We start from the raw sequence: 16,733 nt of genomic DNA on the forward strand, positions 1-16,733 counted from the left end.
TTAAAAAGGTCATTATATACGAGTATAAGTACCATTGAGTAAATTATCACTACGTTTAAAAAGTTGGCCATCTACAGTGCTGGAATGTTTTTTATTCACTTTATTTTTTTCTAACCTGACGGTTACATTAATTCCTTAATATTCCTCCGGGATAATGTAGGAGTTTATTGGTAGTTTTTTCAAATCGGTACAGTAGCTTCGAAGCCAATTCAATGCCAATAAAAAACAAAATTTTTCTCTTTACATTTTTAGGTAATATATATAAAGATAGAACTGAATAATTGTATATTATAAATACGTACATTTACTTTTTAATTTTAATGATTCTCTTACTTGTTAAAGCTGTGTACACCATTACCTTTGCTACTTTTGACTGCTCTGGAAGCGAAATCTTTTAACTAAATTATAAACTTCTGATTAAGGTATGTATATTTAATTATTATTATATTTATATAATAGTAATCTCAGGACAATTCACACAGCGCCATCTAGACCCAAGTTAAGCTAGCTAACATGTGTTATGGTTACTAGATAACTGATACATATACATACAATAGATAATTTTTTTTCGTAAATACATACATATTGTTGATTTATAGATTTGATGTGTTTTATTATATATTTAGATGTATATATATGATTATTTAAATGCTAGTCAGATAAGACATTTAATACTCTATTTATAAAACAAATAAATTTTATATACTGACATCCTTTTACTATTTAAAAGGGCAACTGTCCATAATGATGGACCGAGCTCAAATTGTTCGCCGTTAACCTATACGATAAACGGATTTCAAGATAAATAGCACTTGAATCACATCGATTTACAGTATTTCTTATACGGATTGACAATAAGTTATTTAGAATAATATATTGTTGTCTATGTTTAAAGGTATGGAGATGCATCCACATACATAATTGAAATTAAAAATATAAGAAAACCTTAGATTGTAATATTAAAATGAGTAAAATGTTTATTTATTTGTATTATATATATTATTTTCTATTCTGGTTATTTAATAAATTTTAAGCGGGAAAATTTATGGTCTAATTTTTTTTGGCCATAGACAAGAAAGGTAATATCGGCATTTTATTCCTAACTTAATTCACTAAAGAAACAGTATCAAAAAAGTAGGAGTTAAATATTAGTAAACTAAAAATTATAAAAATTATTTAACATATTACAACAATATGATTATGTATATTTATCAGATATCAGATTTATTGAATTTTTTTATACTACTATGTTGGCAAGCAAGCATACGGCCCATCTGATGGTAAACGGTTACCGTAGCCTATGAACGCCTGAAACACCAGGGGTATCACTTGCGCGTTGCCGACCCTTAAGAAATCTTAATATACCCTTGAAAAACCCCATGCAGTAGTCTCGTATAAAATAGGTTACATTCAGCTCGTCAGTTACAAAAATTATCAATAGTAAAGATTAAGATAATTTTAAATTTACAAAATGAATTATTTTCAAAAATTGCCTTTTAAGTTCTTGTAAATTTCAAAATAGGCTATTTCTTTAGGCAATCTATTACTACATCACTTTTATGGTATACTAGCTGCCTCGCGCGACTTCGTCTGCATCACACTTATCATTACATATCCCCCAATTTATATAATATATTTTTAAATTATAGCATATATGATATTTTACCTCCTTAAGGGTAAAAGCTTCAAAAATGACGATTCTTCCATACAATCTTTCATCCCCACTTTCAACCCCTTACGGGTTGTAAAGGGTTGAAAGTGGGGATTTTCCGCATTCAAAAGTAGCCTATGTCCTTTCTTAGGTCAGGTCCAGACTATCTGTGTACCAAATTTCATTTAAATAGGTTCAGTAGTTTTGACGTGAACGCGAGACAGACAGACAGACAGACAGAGTTACTTTCGCATTTATAATATTAGTAAGGAATACAATTACACTTTAACGATTCTTTTCCGTAACCTTTAAAATTATAAAAGCCCATTGGTAACTTCACAAAAAATCTGCTAGTGTACATATATCAAGAAATGATCGACTTAATAAGAAATCCATATAATCGTCTTAATTATTTTTTTTTACCGTGGGAGAACCCATTGTTGTAGGCCATTGTCCATTGTTGTTTTTTTTAAATCATTATTTACATTTATGATTGTGGCGCTCACGTGTCTATGATCATTTCCGTTTCACTCATTTTGTTTACCTATATTAGTGGTATTTATAATTAAATTAAGTTATTCACATTCCTTAATATTTATTACAATTCTGATAAATTGTATAATATTATTAAGATAGTATATATTTTACTAGCTACCCGACCGGCTTCGTACGGGTGTACATGTTTTATACATATAAATCTCCCTCTTGAATCACTCTACCTATTTCTAAAATCCGTTGCGAAGTTTAAAAGAACTAAGCGAACAGATAGCGGTTGTTATTTAATTTTATACTATGTAAAGATTTAGAGAACGTACATTGCATTGCCGCTTTTGGCTAACACATCTCTGTTAACAATGCTAAAGGATACAGTATAGCATTATTAAGAGAGTTTACTGAAACAAGCGATGCCAGTTATTATTGATTAATTTCTTTTAATCTTTATGATGGTGTTCCATATTTGCGCAATTTGGGATTTAATATTGTAAATTAATCAATAAGAGAGAATTCAAATAAAGTGTTCCATTTGAATAAGAGCCAATTTTTTAAAGTAAATTAAAATCAAAATATTCAAATAAAGTGTTCCATTTATAAGAGCCGATTTCGTTCTTATTGATTAATTATTCAATAAGAACATATTGAATAAGTATTTGGGATTTAATATTGGTAAATTATTCAATAAGAACGAAGTATGGATTCAAATAAGGTGTTCCATATTGAATAAGAGCCAATTTGGGATTTAATATTGGTAAATTAATCAATAAGAACAAAGTATGGATTCAAATAAAGTGTTCCATATTGAATAAGAGCCAATTTGGGATTTAATATTGGTAAATTAATCAATAAGAACAAAGTAAGAATTCAAATAAAGTGTTCCATATTGAATAAGAGCAAATTTGGGATTTAATATTGGTAAATTAATCAATAAGAACAAAGTAAGAATTCAAATAAAGTGTTCCATATTGAATAAGATCCAATTTGGGATTCAATATTAGTATTAGTAAGTATCTTATATGTGATATTAGTAAGTTAATTAATAAGATCAAATTTGTATGGATGCAAATAAAGTATACAATATTCAATACAAGAGCTACACTATGGATTAAAATTCTAGCGACAAATGTTAAAGATCTGTTAAATAGAGGTGCACGGTCAATTAAACTCGAGTGTATAGAGCGTTGTCTCTGGTCGCATGGTCGGTTGGAATATTAAGAAATTAGCACAAACACAGGGTGGGGTCACTCGCGAGATGCTGGCGTGTCGCAAACGGCAAATAAAGAGACATCACGATCTGTGTACGGACAGCGCACAAATATTATTTTATTTAATTTTATTACTCTCACAAATGGCGCAGAATCACATCCCAGTGATTGATTCAATACAATAATACAAATTTATAAAAAAATATTGTTACTATAAATTCAAATTCAAAATATCTTTATTCATGTAGGTCTATTACAGATTCTTATGACATGTCAAAACTGCCGTCAGTTCGGAATGATTTCGAGATGTGAACTGACAAGAAACTCAGCTCGTATTCTTTTCAAATAAATGTTGTACATGTTTACAATAATACAGATTCATTTTTAAATTAAAATTTGTTATATTATGTTATCTGTGGTTATAGTTATATTGTATATGGTAGATGATAGTACATATTCTTACGGTGGAGAAAAAATTATAATGTAAAAAAAATTAAGTTCATTAACGTCCAAAATGTTCTACATGAATAAATGATTTTTGAATTTTAATTGATTGAATTCCCACCATATTGAAGCATACGGCCTGATTGACGGCAAATGGTTACCATAGTCTATGACTGACTGAAACATCAGGGATGTTACGTGCGCGTTGACAACCCTTAAGAAATCTTAATAATTATTTTACCTTTTAGTACCGTAAGAGATAATAAGAGGAATAAAAAATAAATTATATTTATTTTTAATTAAATATACAGTATTTTTGTTGCTGACGTTATTTTTATATTCATGTACGACATTAAAATTGCATTTTATTTACGTTTATTGCTTAACTGCAGTAGGATGTTAACTGATTTAGCTCTTATCTTGAATGTAGGAATGTGCATTATCGAACGAGTTGTCTGTAGGGTCAAACCCTACTAGAAGATGATGGTTTTTTTTATGGTTGATAATGGAATGATGCACCCGCCTGCGCTACTGTTTACGCTGGCGGGGCACAAGTGGAGGATGATAAGATGAGCATGAGGTCAGGCCAGTTTGACATCGTGATTGACACCACGATGGTTTCTAGGGGGAACCGCGTGGAGGTTACTACTAACAATTATTAAAGTACTAATTATTATTAGGACACTACAATTAGTACTTTTTTTCTAATTTTGTTACACTAATATTTCACCACGTGTCGGCCTGGCGTTTTGACGGCCTGGGTGGTCTAGCGGTTAAGCACACTTCTTTACTTGCGAGGGTCGCGGGTTCGATTCCTCATACGGTGTAAACATTTGTATTCATGAATATGATTGTTTGTATCGGCCTATGTGTTTTTCATATTATGTATGTATTTAAAAAGAAATATCTAAGTATTTATATCAGTTGTCTAGTACCCATAACACAAGCTCAGCTTACCGTGGGACTAGATGGCGCTGTGTTAATTGTCAAAAAAAGAAAAAATATTAATTTATGCTTGTTATTATTTCATATTGATATTATTATTATTTATTATTGTAAATAGAAATTATTTCAATGTGTTCGAGTTTGTGATATTCAATCTATCTACATAACTACGTTAATCTACATGACCACAAAGATCTGAGAATTGAATTTGTTACACAACCGCGTAATCTTTTGAAACAGATTCCAAATGACACATTTCCGATTACGGATGTATTATTTGATAGCGTCATTTGCGAATCGGCTTATAACTGCAACTGTCAAAAGATTGATATATTATCGCAAAGGTGTCAAACTGTCTATAGAAAGAACCTTTATTAAAATAATTATATCGCTCGATTGAGTGACTTTAGTATTTTATTTTATTTTACCGATACACTCACAGTGTTGTTTTAAACGAGAAGAATGTGCAATAAACTATAATAATAATAATAATCTCAGGACAATTCACACAGCGCCATCTAGTCCCAAGTTAAACTAGCTGAAACTTGTGTTATGGGTACTAGATAACTGATACAAATACATAGATTATTTTTATCGTAAATAGATACATATTATACATAGAAAACACTCAGATCGACAATCATACTGATGAATACAAATGTTTGTGCCGTGCGAGGAATCGAACTCGCGACCTTCGGAAGTAAGGCGATGTGCTAAACCGCTAGACCACCAAGGCCGTCTATGTTAATATTATGTAAATATATATAGCGCTTGATTATAAAAGTGATGCTATTTTAATGAAATTTTAATGGGAATTATTAGCAACAATGTTGTACCATCAAGCCGCTAGATTTAAAGGTGCAATGTCGCTTCAAGCGCTTTATTCCTTAATTAAATAAAACCAGTTCAGTACACCGGATAGTTGTATCTATTATATATAAAATGTCAATATTACTAACATCTCGATAACAAGATAATAATTATGACTATTATATATTTAATGTCCGACAAATGACATAATACGACTATTGTTAACGAGATTACATCTTCAGGCTATGTAAGTACAAGTCAAGGCGGACTGGTTTACTGTATATATGAATTACTTACGATATAAAGTCACGTTAGATCCTTAAAATAGAAAAAAAAAATATCGACCAAATGCAGTTTCCAAAGCCATATTACTGTTTTATAAAAAAAAAAGAATTAATAGAATATGACAAAATAACATTTGTACGTCGAAAGGTCGGAACTTGTTTAGTGTATATATGAATTACTTACGATATAAAGTCACATTAGGTCCTTAAAATAGATAAAAAAGTAATCGACCAAATGCTGTTTCCAAAGCCATATTATTGTTTTATAAAAAAAAAAAAAGAATTAATAGAATATGACAAAATAACATTTATACGTCGAAAGATCGGAACTTGTTTACTGTATATATGAATTACTTACGATATAAAGTCACGTTAGTCCTTAAAATAGAAAAAATATATCGACCAAATGCAGTTTCCAAAGCCATATTATTGTTCTATAAAAAAAAAAGAATGAATAGAATATGACAAAATAACACTTGTACGTCGAAAGGTCGGAACGCAACAGCTTATAAATTTAAATAAAGAAGTCACCTTTCTTTATGAAAAAAGTGACAAAACCAGTTCCCGCTTCGCAGATATCCTGGTTCGTAACTAACTTGGGAATTTTAATGTTATCCTTGACATTTTATTATGACTTTATGCATCCTTTATATAATAAAATACATCACATTTCCATAAATTAAAAACAGCTGGACCGCGCGTTCGAAATAATTTCGTTTTTATACTTTTCCATTTTTAAAAATGTTAACGACAAATATTTATTGTGACTAAATAAAGTAATCATAAATATTGTTTCCATAAGTTTATCCCTGTAATCCCGGCAAAGGAATTTTGCTTACGATAGAGTTGAATGTTATTAATTTACACTATACTATCCTACTGTTTATTACCAGGCTAGCTTAGTCACTAGAAATTAAAAAAATATGTATGAATCTATGGTATGAATGAATTTTTTTTTAGCACGGTAGGTGCATTTTTAATTGAAGTTTTATCGATATGGGCAAGCCTGGTTTAATTGAAACACAAGAAAAATTATGTGTGTAATGGTGCTAGCTTACCTTTTTCAATTTCGATAAATTTTTTTTTTACTTATCCTTATAGAAAAGGCAAAGAGTCTAAGCCCATACAGCTTTTTGGATTCAATTCTCATAACGGCAGTGCCAAATCTTATAAAACGCACAGTTAATTACTCTGTAACTACTATTACCTATGCTACATATTTTTAAATCTAATAAGCAATACTCAATTTACCTAATGAAGAAATATAGTTCATAAATTGCACAAAATAAAGTTCTTATTTGTACTGGCCATAAAGCTTTATGAGTCCATAAACTGTCTATGATAGGCGTAGAAATTACAAAGTTTACTGCAAAAGTTATTTGCCTTTATATCGTAATTTAACATCACTTTTTGTTAGTAATCCGACTTTACTACTAATGTGATTTTAAATGTGAAAGTTCATAAAGATTTACTAATTGATGTTTACTCAATCATTTTAAAACGCCTCGATGAATACAAATGAAGTTTGTAAATAGTCAGAATAATTGAAATTTTCATCATAATTTACGCTGGAAAACTTCGCTAGTTACTTAATTTACTTGTTTTTTTTTATTAGGTCTACTAAACTGGATGTCTTACAGAGAACATAACATTTACACAGATAAAATTAACTATTTAAGTAGTACATCCTACTAGTTGTAGACACAGCATGTATATCTTAATTTTTACACACTCAAAATAACACTATACATTAATAATTTGGATTCATTTTTTTTTGTTTCACTTATCCTTTTAGGAAAGGCAAAGAGTCTAAGCCCATACAGCCGTTTTGGATTCAATTCTCATAGCGGTGCCAAATCTTAAAAAACATACGATTAATTGACAAAAAATGATACTATACGATAATAATTTGCATTAATAAAGAATTACGTTTATAATTGACTAGCTACTCTTCTTGGCTTCGCCCGGGTGTACACATATTATAAATTTTCCTCTAGAATATCTCTCTATCTAATAAAAAAAATCGCTTCAAAATCCGTTGCGTAGTTTTAAAGACTTAAGCATACATAGGGACGGACAGACAGCGACAGCGACTTTATTTTATACTATGTAATGATGAAAATAATAATGATTGCAGGTATAACAGATTACATTACTCTCGTAAAGAGACGTAGTGAAGCGATACCTCGACGCGTAACTACGAGTGTTGATTAGGACACAAAAAAATGTCAAGTATCTGACCTTTATTGAAAGATGAGCTCTGAAGAGATAGGGCAATGAAATAGCTTTTTTTGTCTGCTATTACAAAATTATTGACCTCTCTGAACTATGACGATATGAAAGACACGATCCGATAGGTAGTGGACCTTTGCATCCAACTGTCATTGTGGATTGAGTTTCGATATGATAAGATTAGATATTTTTTAATCGTAGGAACATATCTAAACATAATAATCTCGGTGGTCTAGTGATTTAACATACTGCGTTACTTCTAATGATCGCGAGTTCGATCCCTGACTAAGTACAAAGATTTGTATTGGCCTGGGTGTTTATACTGTATAACTTACAATAAAATGATGATGATGATGACGACCTCGGTGGTCTAGCAGGCCGGTGGTCGCGGGTTCGATTCCTCGCACGACACAAACATTTGTATTCATGAGTATGATTGTTTTTATCGGTCTGGGTGTTTTCTATGTATAATATGTATGTATTTACGAAAAAAAATATCTATGTATTTGTATCCCCTGTCTAGTACCACAAGCTACAAGCTTTAGCTAGCTTAACTTGGGTCTAGATGGCGCTGTGTGAATTATCCTGAGATTGTATTGGAATATTTATCAGTTGTCTTTATATCAGTTATCTAGTACCAATAACACAAGTGGTTTGGGACTAGATGGCACTGTGTGAATAATCCTGAGTTATTACTATTGCCTAAAATTAGGTTAATCATCATTCAAGAAAGTGTTAATTCGATCAAACATTTTTGACAACCATCATATCTATTTCTTGTTTTAATTGCAGAAGTTTCTTACGTTAAACGTGAAACTACAATAAATATTCACTAGGTTATGAATATGCTGTGTTCCTACATACTGTATTTATTAAAATTCTTACCTGAGAGTTGGCTTGCAGTATTCCGGCACCATTGGAGTTTACGACACCGTTGTTGCACTGTGCCTTGTGGACACACACATATCCTTGTCCAGAGCAGGTCTGTTGCAGAGCACCACCGGAGCTGATGCCACTTGAGCCTCTTGAGGTCTCGTCGATATTCACGCTTTGGCTGTAGTCAATTTCACTAGTTTTCTGCGTATTTTGGATAAGGTTTATTCCGGCGCCTGGAGTGGAGGCAGTGAAGGGTCTAGGAGACGACCCCACGAAGCCACTGCTCGCGAATTTGTTGCCAGAGAAAGATCCACTGTTGTAGCCACCCTGATTGGCCGCTCCTTGGTTACTGTTAGCTTGTCCAGCGCCAAAGCTTTGGAAACCTTGAGAAGAAGAGCTTGAACTTTGGAAAGAAGATCCTTGAGAGCCAGAAGTGAAAGCGCCTTGGGCGTTTAATCCTGAACCTTGAGATCCAGCTCCGAATCCTTGAGATCCAGCTGCAGCTCCTGAGTTTTGAGAAGCAGCTCCAAATCCTGCACTTTGAGATCCGGCCCCAAAGCTAGTGGTTTGACCAGATGCACCAAATCCACTTTGGGAACCAAATTGACTAGATCCTTGTGACCCGAATCCACCTTGAGCTTGGAAACCACCCTGTCCAATTTTAATGCCACCATTCAAGAATGGGTTCTTAGTTAAATCGATGTTTCCTTTGCTACTGAAAGAAGACGATTCAAACGATGACGATTCGAAAGCGCCAGCTGGCTTGGCTGCTTGGGCTCCTCCTGCACCTCCCGCCACGAAACCTCCACTTAGGAAGGGATTTGCCGCAATATCTATGCCTCCGGCGCCAGTGCTGCCACTGCTGGAAAATGAGCTAGAGCTAGATTTGCTAAACTTTTCGTAGTTCCCACCGCCGTTCTTGAAAGGCGAGTTCTGGTTCATCCACCAAAAAGGTCCGTTGCCGGGTATACCGCCTTCGAATACGTTTCCGAAGTTACCGGCAGCGTGGAAACTGAATTCGTTGGACGTGTCCGCTTCAGCCGCTGCACGGAAAGCATCAACATTTCCGAACCTCTCTATGACTCTGCCGTCTTTGACTTTAATTCCAGCGCAGCCTTTATCGCTAGAACAGCCTTCGAAAGATTGCTGAGTGTGCACTTCACCGCCTGGTAGCGCTTGTATGGCTGCGAGGACGTCATTTGGAGATTTGACGTTAAATTTCGCGGAGCAAGAGCTGCATCGCTCCTTCCTCGGGCTGGTTTCGCTTTCTTCTGCTTCAAGCACTGGCTCCTTGCTCTGTGGTAGTTCTTTTACGTCCTCGATGTTCTCTGGGAGGGCGGTGACTGTTATGAGGAGGCATATCGCCACCACTGTGTGTAGTGGCTTCATGGTTCTGTAACAATAAGAAAAAAATGTTTATTAAGTAAGCAATTATTAAAATCTGAGAGTAGAATGTTTGTATTTGTGATATTTTTATATATAATAAAATAGATTCGTTATTTTAAGAGATTACTGTTTGTTATACATATATAAAATAAATATTACACACTCATATAACATATTATTGTAAAATTTGTAATTATTTGAAGATTAAATAAAACTAGAATGACGACCTCAAATAAGTCGATATGTGTTGAAGTATTTGCACGTTCATGCAAATAAAGATGTTCTATGAATCGGAGAGGCAAATACAGGTGAGCATAAAATCTTAGATGTTACCATATCAAAAGTACACAAGTTTCTTGTTCATTCTTCTTGTGATGAATCTGTGTTCCAAAGGAGTGGTAGAATCAAAAATATGACTATTCAAAAGTATTTGTATTGAGTTTATTTGAATAAAGATTATTTCTATTTCAATGTCTATTTCTATCAAAATATGATTACTGTTAATCTATTATGAGTCGATTAATTATACTTCATATACATAATATTATATTATATTATTAAGATTGGGAAATTGTCGATGCTGTGGTGTACAAACGATTGATGTACCCACATTTCTCTGAGATTATTTGACTACTTTTTTTCGTTTATCATCATTGGAGAGTCAAAAATAAAAATTTACACAAAGTTTCCTACTAATCTACCAGATTAGATTTTTACGATAATTGGATCTGTAAGTTAAAATCCACTAAGTTTCCTAGTTTCTACTAGATTTGATTTGACGATACTTGGATCTGTAAGTTAAAATCCACTAAGTTTCCTAGTGTCTACTAGATTTGATTTGACGATACTTGGATCTGTAAGTTAAAATCCACTAAGTTTCCTAGTGTCTACCAGATTTGATTTTACGATATTTGGACCCGTAAGTTGATGTAACAAACAATGTATTGACGTTTGACCAGATGCACCAAATCCACTTTGGGAACCAAATTGACTAGATCCTTGCGACCCGTAAGTTAAAATCCACTAAGTTTCCTAGTGTTTACCAGATTTGATTTTACGACATTTGGACCCGTAAGTTGATGTAACAAACAACGTATTCTTGACTAATTAATAATGGCGGAAACTGAGGTAATTTTAAAATTATGAATTATAAAAATTAATGCAGCCCTATATACATATGCGTATTAACATTTGCATACCAAAAAAGCCGAAAAAACCTGAGATAATTAATAAATCAAATAAGTGTTGCACGATCACTCCTCAAATGTCATTGCCGTGTGGCCACCGGAAATGAAACAGCTAATTAGCATGACGCCTCACAAGTCAAGTCATTCGGATACCGGTTAACTGAAGACGGCATGGGATCTAAATTCGATGCTTTTTTGTGGAAAAATCCTGATGGACCTTTTGATGAAAAGTGACATCAATCGTATATATATTTTTTCGGACTACTCTAATGCTGTTGGCCGCGGCTGGCCTTTACAGCTTCACCGGACGATAGGGCGAGTGCAGATGGCACTCCTAACCAAAGGAAGGACTTATGAAACGGCTGAAGGCCGAGTGGGGATTATCAGTAAACTAATAACATCATTGCTACCAATGTGCTACGTCAGGTTCCACGCGATTTTCCCTGGAAAAAATCGTGGTAATCCATTTACCAAGATGGGCTAACTCATCTGACTTCATGCATTTTATCATCCTATAGTGGCTTAGCTGAAATCATTAGAAAAGGCAGGTGCATCATTTCATCCATAAAACACTATATATATGACGACCTCGGTGGTCTAGCGGTCTAGCACACCGCTTTCCGACCGATGGTCGCGAGTTCGATTCCTCGCACGGCACAAACATTTGTATTCATGTGACTATTTGTATTGGTCTGGGTGTTTCCTATGTATAATATCTATGTATCTGTATCAGTTATCTAGTACCCATAACACAAGCATTAGCTAGCTTAACTTGGGTCTAGATGGCGCTGTGTGAATTGTCCTGAGATTATTATTATTATTATTATATTATATCTATGATAAGTAGAGGAAGATGCGTATTACACGTCTCGCTACTGAAACCTTATACGCTATAATTTTAAAACAAAGGAAATAAAAAATCTATTAAAAATTCAAGGTTAAACTATTATAATTAATTATATACAAAATAAACCATAAATTCGATAAAATATCGATGACACCTATTTCAAACGGCATAAGGTCCAAAAACGTTTGAAATCCGATTTCGACTTTGTAAAATTGAGTTGTAAAAATGTATAATTTATAAATACTGAATACAGCAGTATTAAATGTGTTAAACGATTTTTTACCTAGCTTCTTTAATTATAAGGTGTTTATTTAATTGAGTTCTTATTTAATTAATAAAATCATATCTTTTGACATGATGCCGTGTCATTTCTACGGCCATAAATCAAAATGTCCAATTATTAAAATTTACATCAAAGTTTGTGTTTAATTTTGTAAACTTGTTTTATTTTATACAAGTTAAATTCCATGCGGACGAAGTCACGGGAACAGCCGTGACTTCGTCCGCGTGGTATTTAACTTTATTTTTCTAAAATAAAAGAGTTATTCTAAAATAAAAGTAGCCTAAGTTACTCCTTATTACATCAGCCACCTCCTTACTATCTGCCAAAAAAAGTCCCGTCAAAATCGGTCCAGCCAATTCGGAGATTAGCCGGAACGAACAGACAGACAAAAATTAAAAAAAATCTTATTTTGGTGTATATACAGTGTTTATATTCATGTGCATGTAGTAAATAACGGTTATTTCAATATTACAAACAGACACTCCAATTTTATTTATATGTACAGATTGTTCGTTGTTGTGGCTTAACAATTGACATATTGTGTTTCTAAAACATATATTATTATGATTTAAAAAATATTTCATATTATTGAAATAAAACAAATTAGATTTTTTTTTTATTTAAATAAGTACATAAAGTAAAATAATAAGTTGGGTCGTAAAAATTAAATCAGATTGGATGAAAATAATTAAAAAAATATTTATATTATTAAACCGGGTCTTAACTCGAATAATTTTATTGCAAATAAAGGTATTTACCTCTTTTGATATAAATAATCGATAATGACCTGCGCTGATGGATTACGCTGGCGGCTATTTCTGCAGCTGAAGTCGCGGTTTGTAACTACATAGTTTGATACAAAAACATATCTCGTAAGATGTTACTTAGGTGTGTGAATTCGCAAGTCGCATATACACCTACAGTCAACTTTCGCTTAACCTCGTAGCCTACACTAATCCTAAATGTGTTATCCTTTATTAGATAAGGCTGTATTGTACTCGGCCTGTTAATGAGGTTAAGCAAAGTCTGATGCGGTCATCTTTGGGATGGGTGACCGTTTGTAGTTATCCGTGTTGACTGTACATAATGAACGAAATGTATCTTGCAATATAACTAAGAACGCCTCAGGACGAGGTAAATATATTTTGTTTTGCGAATTGGATGCATCACCTATATTTATTCAAAGAAATTCACATAAAATATAGTATAAATAAAGTAAGCACCTGTAATGACAGCGCAAGCTTTTGGCGGCAAAAAGAGTGTTGCCATAATCGTAAAAATACTATTTACCTATTCTATTTAGGCCATACTAACCTAAATAGAATGTGTTTATCACATTAAACAATGTGAATATAATTCAAGTAAAATAAAATAAAATATTTAAACTACGTAAAAGAAGTCTTACATTTCAAGATCAGACCTTGATCATCATCTGTTATTCACACTCATATCATCACTGGGATGCCCTCTACAACTAATGTATAGACACAAAGTCAAAGACCATTTTCGGCCAGTTACATTGAGTCATACAGCTATCCTCATAAAAGGTCATAGAGTAGGCGGGCGCTATTCACAATCATAACTAACTTTATTTAGATGCAAGATTATTACATATGATAATATTGAGCTACTACATTCCACGGCATTTATGAAATAATAATGTTTATTACTAAACATTTCAATATGAATAAATAATATACCTAATTTCGTTTATAAATATTAATTACTTTAATGTTAGGTACAAGGTTTGCTGGATGATATTTTTATAGATATGAGATTGCGTTTTTATTTATTTATAACCACAGATAACATATTTAGAACAGAAGATGTTTTAAAATCCTTTTTAGTATTTATTACAGAATAGATAATAATAAAAACTACTAATCACATCACAATATTATTTAAAGAATAGATATGGGTACTTAAAAATATTGTTCTTTAACACTATTAAAGGAAAAAACTAAGGTCAATGAACTTAAGGATTTTTGGCGCGACTTTTATGGTAAGCGTAAGTGTTTAATACCACAGATAAAATATTAGTTCATTGTTTATCATTAAAAAAAAAAGTATAGTTATATATTGTGAAATCGATTTTTTACTTTTTTATAACTATTAATTGTTTTAAATTTTAATTTAATAAAAAGATATAATACTGTATGCTGCTATAAATTGTTTATTCTTCTTTTCATATGAAAGTATATGAGTATATAATAATGTTATATTGTATAAGTGTAGGTTGGAATTCGGAGTCGAAACATGTTTTCACACATTGTGATGAGTCTCGCTTGCCTTTGATTATGTAATCGTAAGGAGGTGACGATGCCGTATCGATACAGTCGATGATAAAAAAGAAATATAAAATTCAAAAATAGAACGCGGTTATTTGTTTTGTGCATGTTTTAAAAATGGAATACAAAACTTTATTGTTTTTATTTTAAATCTTGCTACAAAAGAAACTAAAATGAATGTTTAAGTACAATATGTGAATGAACCAAAAAAAAATTATTTTTTGGTTCTGATATTGGTGTAATAAAGAGTATAAATAAATAAATAATTTTATTATTATTTACGTACATTCTTTGTCAGTATAACATTTTTCATTACGATACAAGTATATTGGCTTTATCAAAACTGGATCATCGAGATACTGGCATATAACTGACTAATGTATCTTCTTATATGAATGACTAACGGGTAGTGTTGTAACTTCCGTTAAAAAACTATTCGTGAGGAAGACTTTTTACATAGACGTCTAATTGAGTCTTGCCATCTATAAAAAGTCACTACACAAATATATCTGTTACCGCGTTACGTGATAAAAAATATTATGAATTAATAATTTTAAATATAAATATGACACAGAGCAGCTAAGATTAGTCAATTGAAAAAAAACCAGTAGGTGTTACATGTACAAATATTTATTTAGTAATTAAGTAAATATTTGAGAATTACGTGTTTTGGATCCGTGTCTTTTATTTATAATTAAAAAAAAAGATGAATCGGATTTTTTTATATCGAACGGATTTTATGGAAAACTGACGTGAGGATAATTTATTATATGTACTAGCTACTCGCCCCGGCTTCACACGGGTGTACATGTATTATATATATAAACCTTCCTCTTGAATCACTCTATCTATTAAAAAAAACCGTTTCAAAATCCCTTGCGTAGTTTTAAAGATTTAAGCATATATAGGGACGAACAGACAGCGACAGCGACTTTATTTTATACTATGTAATGATGACAAATATAGAATTAGAATATATACGTATCTTTAATAAAAAAAAATGCAGAAGAATTCGATGTAAGAATTGTCTAATATACAAGTATGTATAATGTCACAGTTTTATTTTATTTTTTGTTTCTCCTTTTCTAAACCACGTGACAGATTTTAATACTGTTTTCACTATTATTACGAGATCTAAAAGGTTCCTCTGATTAATACATGATCCATAAATCATGAATGTATATATGAACATTAATTATTTTTAGATTCAAAAGGTTAAATGATAGTAGTTTTGGTTAGCGAAGTTATTAATAAATAAATAAATAAAAATTGACACTATATTAAAAGTTTAACATTGAAGCTTATTTATTTCTCGCATAATTAAGGCATCAATCAAAACGTATCCATTACTAAAAAATAGACAGATATAGACCTGACGAAATTGGACCATAAATTAAATAATTCATCAAATTTAGATAAAAAAATGTCAAGATTGCATCAAAATTTATGGACAAATTAAAACTGTTGTCGAACTTGAACTTGACGCCGCGGCTATACACTTTGATGCGATAAAAGAAAATTAATTAAAAAAAATATATTGCACAACTTCGAATGGCGCGAATAGCCATGTTGAAATTCAAAATTTTAAATATCGAATGTGGTATATATATTTTTATAACATTTTATGGCATCGTATTTTGCCTTCTGATTTCAAATACTTTTTTAATTATTATTAAATTCAATGTATGTATGATGTTTTAAATTAAAACAATTGTCAAACTTGAACTTGACGCCGCGGCGTTATACTTTGATGAGATAAAAGAAAATTAATTAAAAAATAAAATATTTCTCAACTTCGAA

At 31.9% G+C, this 16,733-nt stretch overlaps 1 protein-coding gene across 1 annotated transcript in view; it reads right to left on the reverse strand.

Annotated features, from left to right (window-relative positions):
• Positions 1–16,733, reverse strand: part of LOC131842288 (mucin-19-like) — a 75,155-nt gene that overhangs the window by 39,911 nt on the left and 18,511 nt on the right. The window contains 1 exon segment of the mRNA XM_059190823.1: positions 8,952–10,335. Within this exon segment, the coding sequence (XP_059046806.1) occupies positions 8,952–10,331 (1,380 nt within the window). The 5' untranslated portion in view covers positions 10,332–10,335.

This window comes from Achroia grisella, unplaced genomic scaffold (assembly GCF_030625045.1).
Source record: "Achroia grisella isolate CSIRO2021 unplaced genomic scaffold, CSIRO_AGI_Agris_v1 utg2156, whole genome shotgun sequence".
Classification (NCBI taxonomy): domain Eukaryota; kingdom Metazoa; phylum Arthropoda; class Insecta; order Lepidoptera; family Pyralidae; genus Achroia; species Achroia grisella.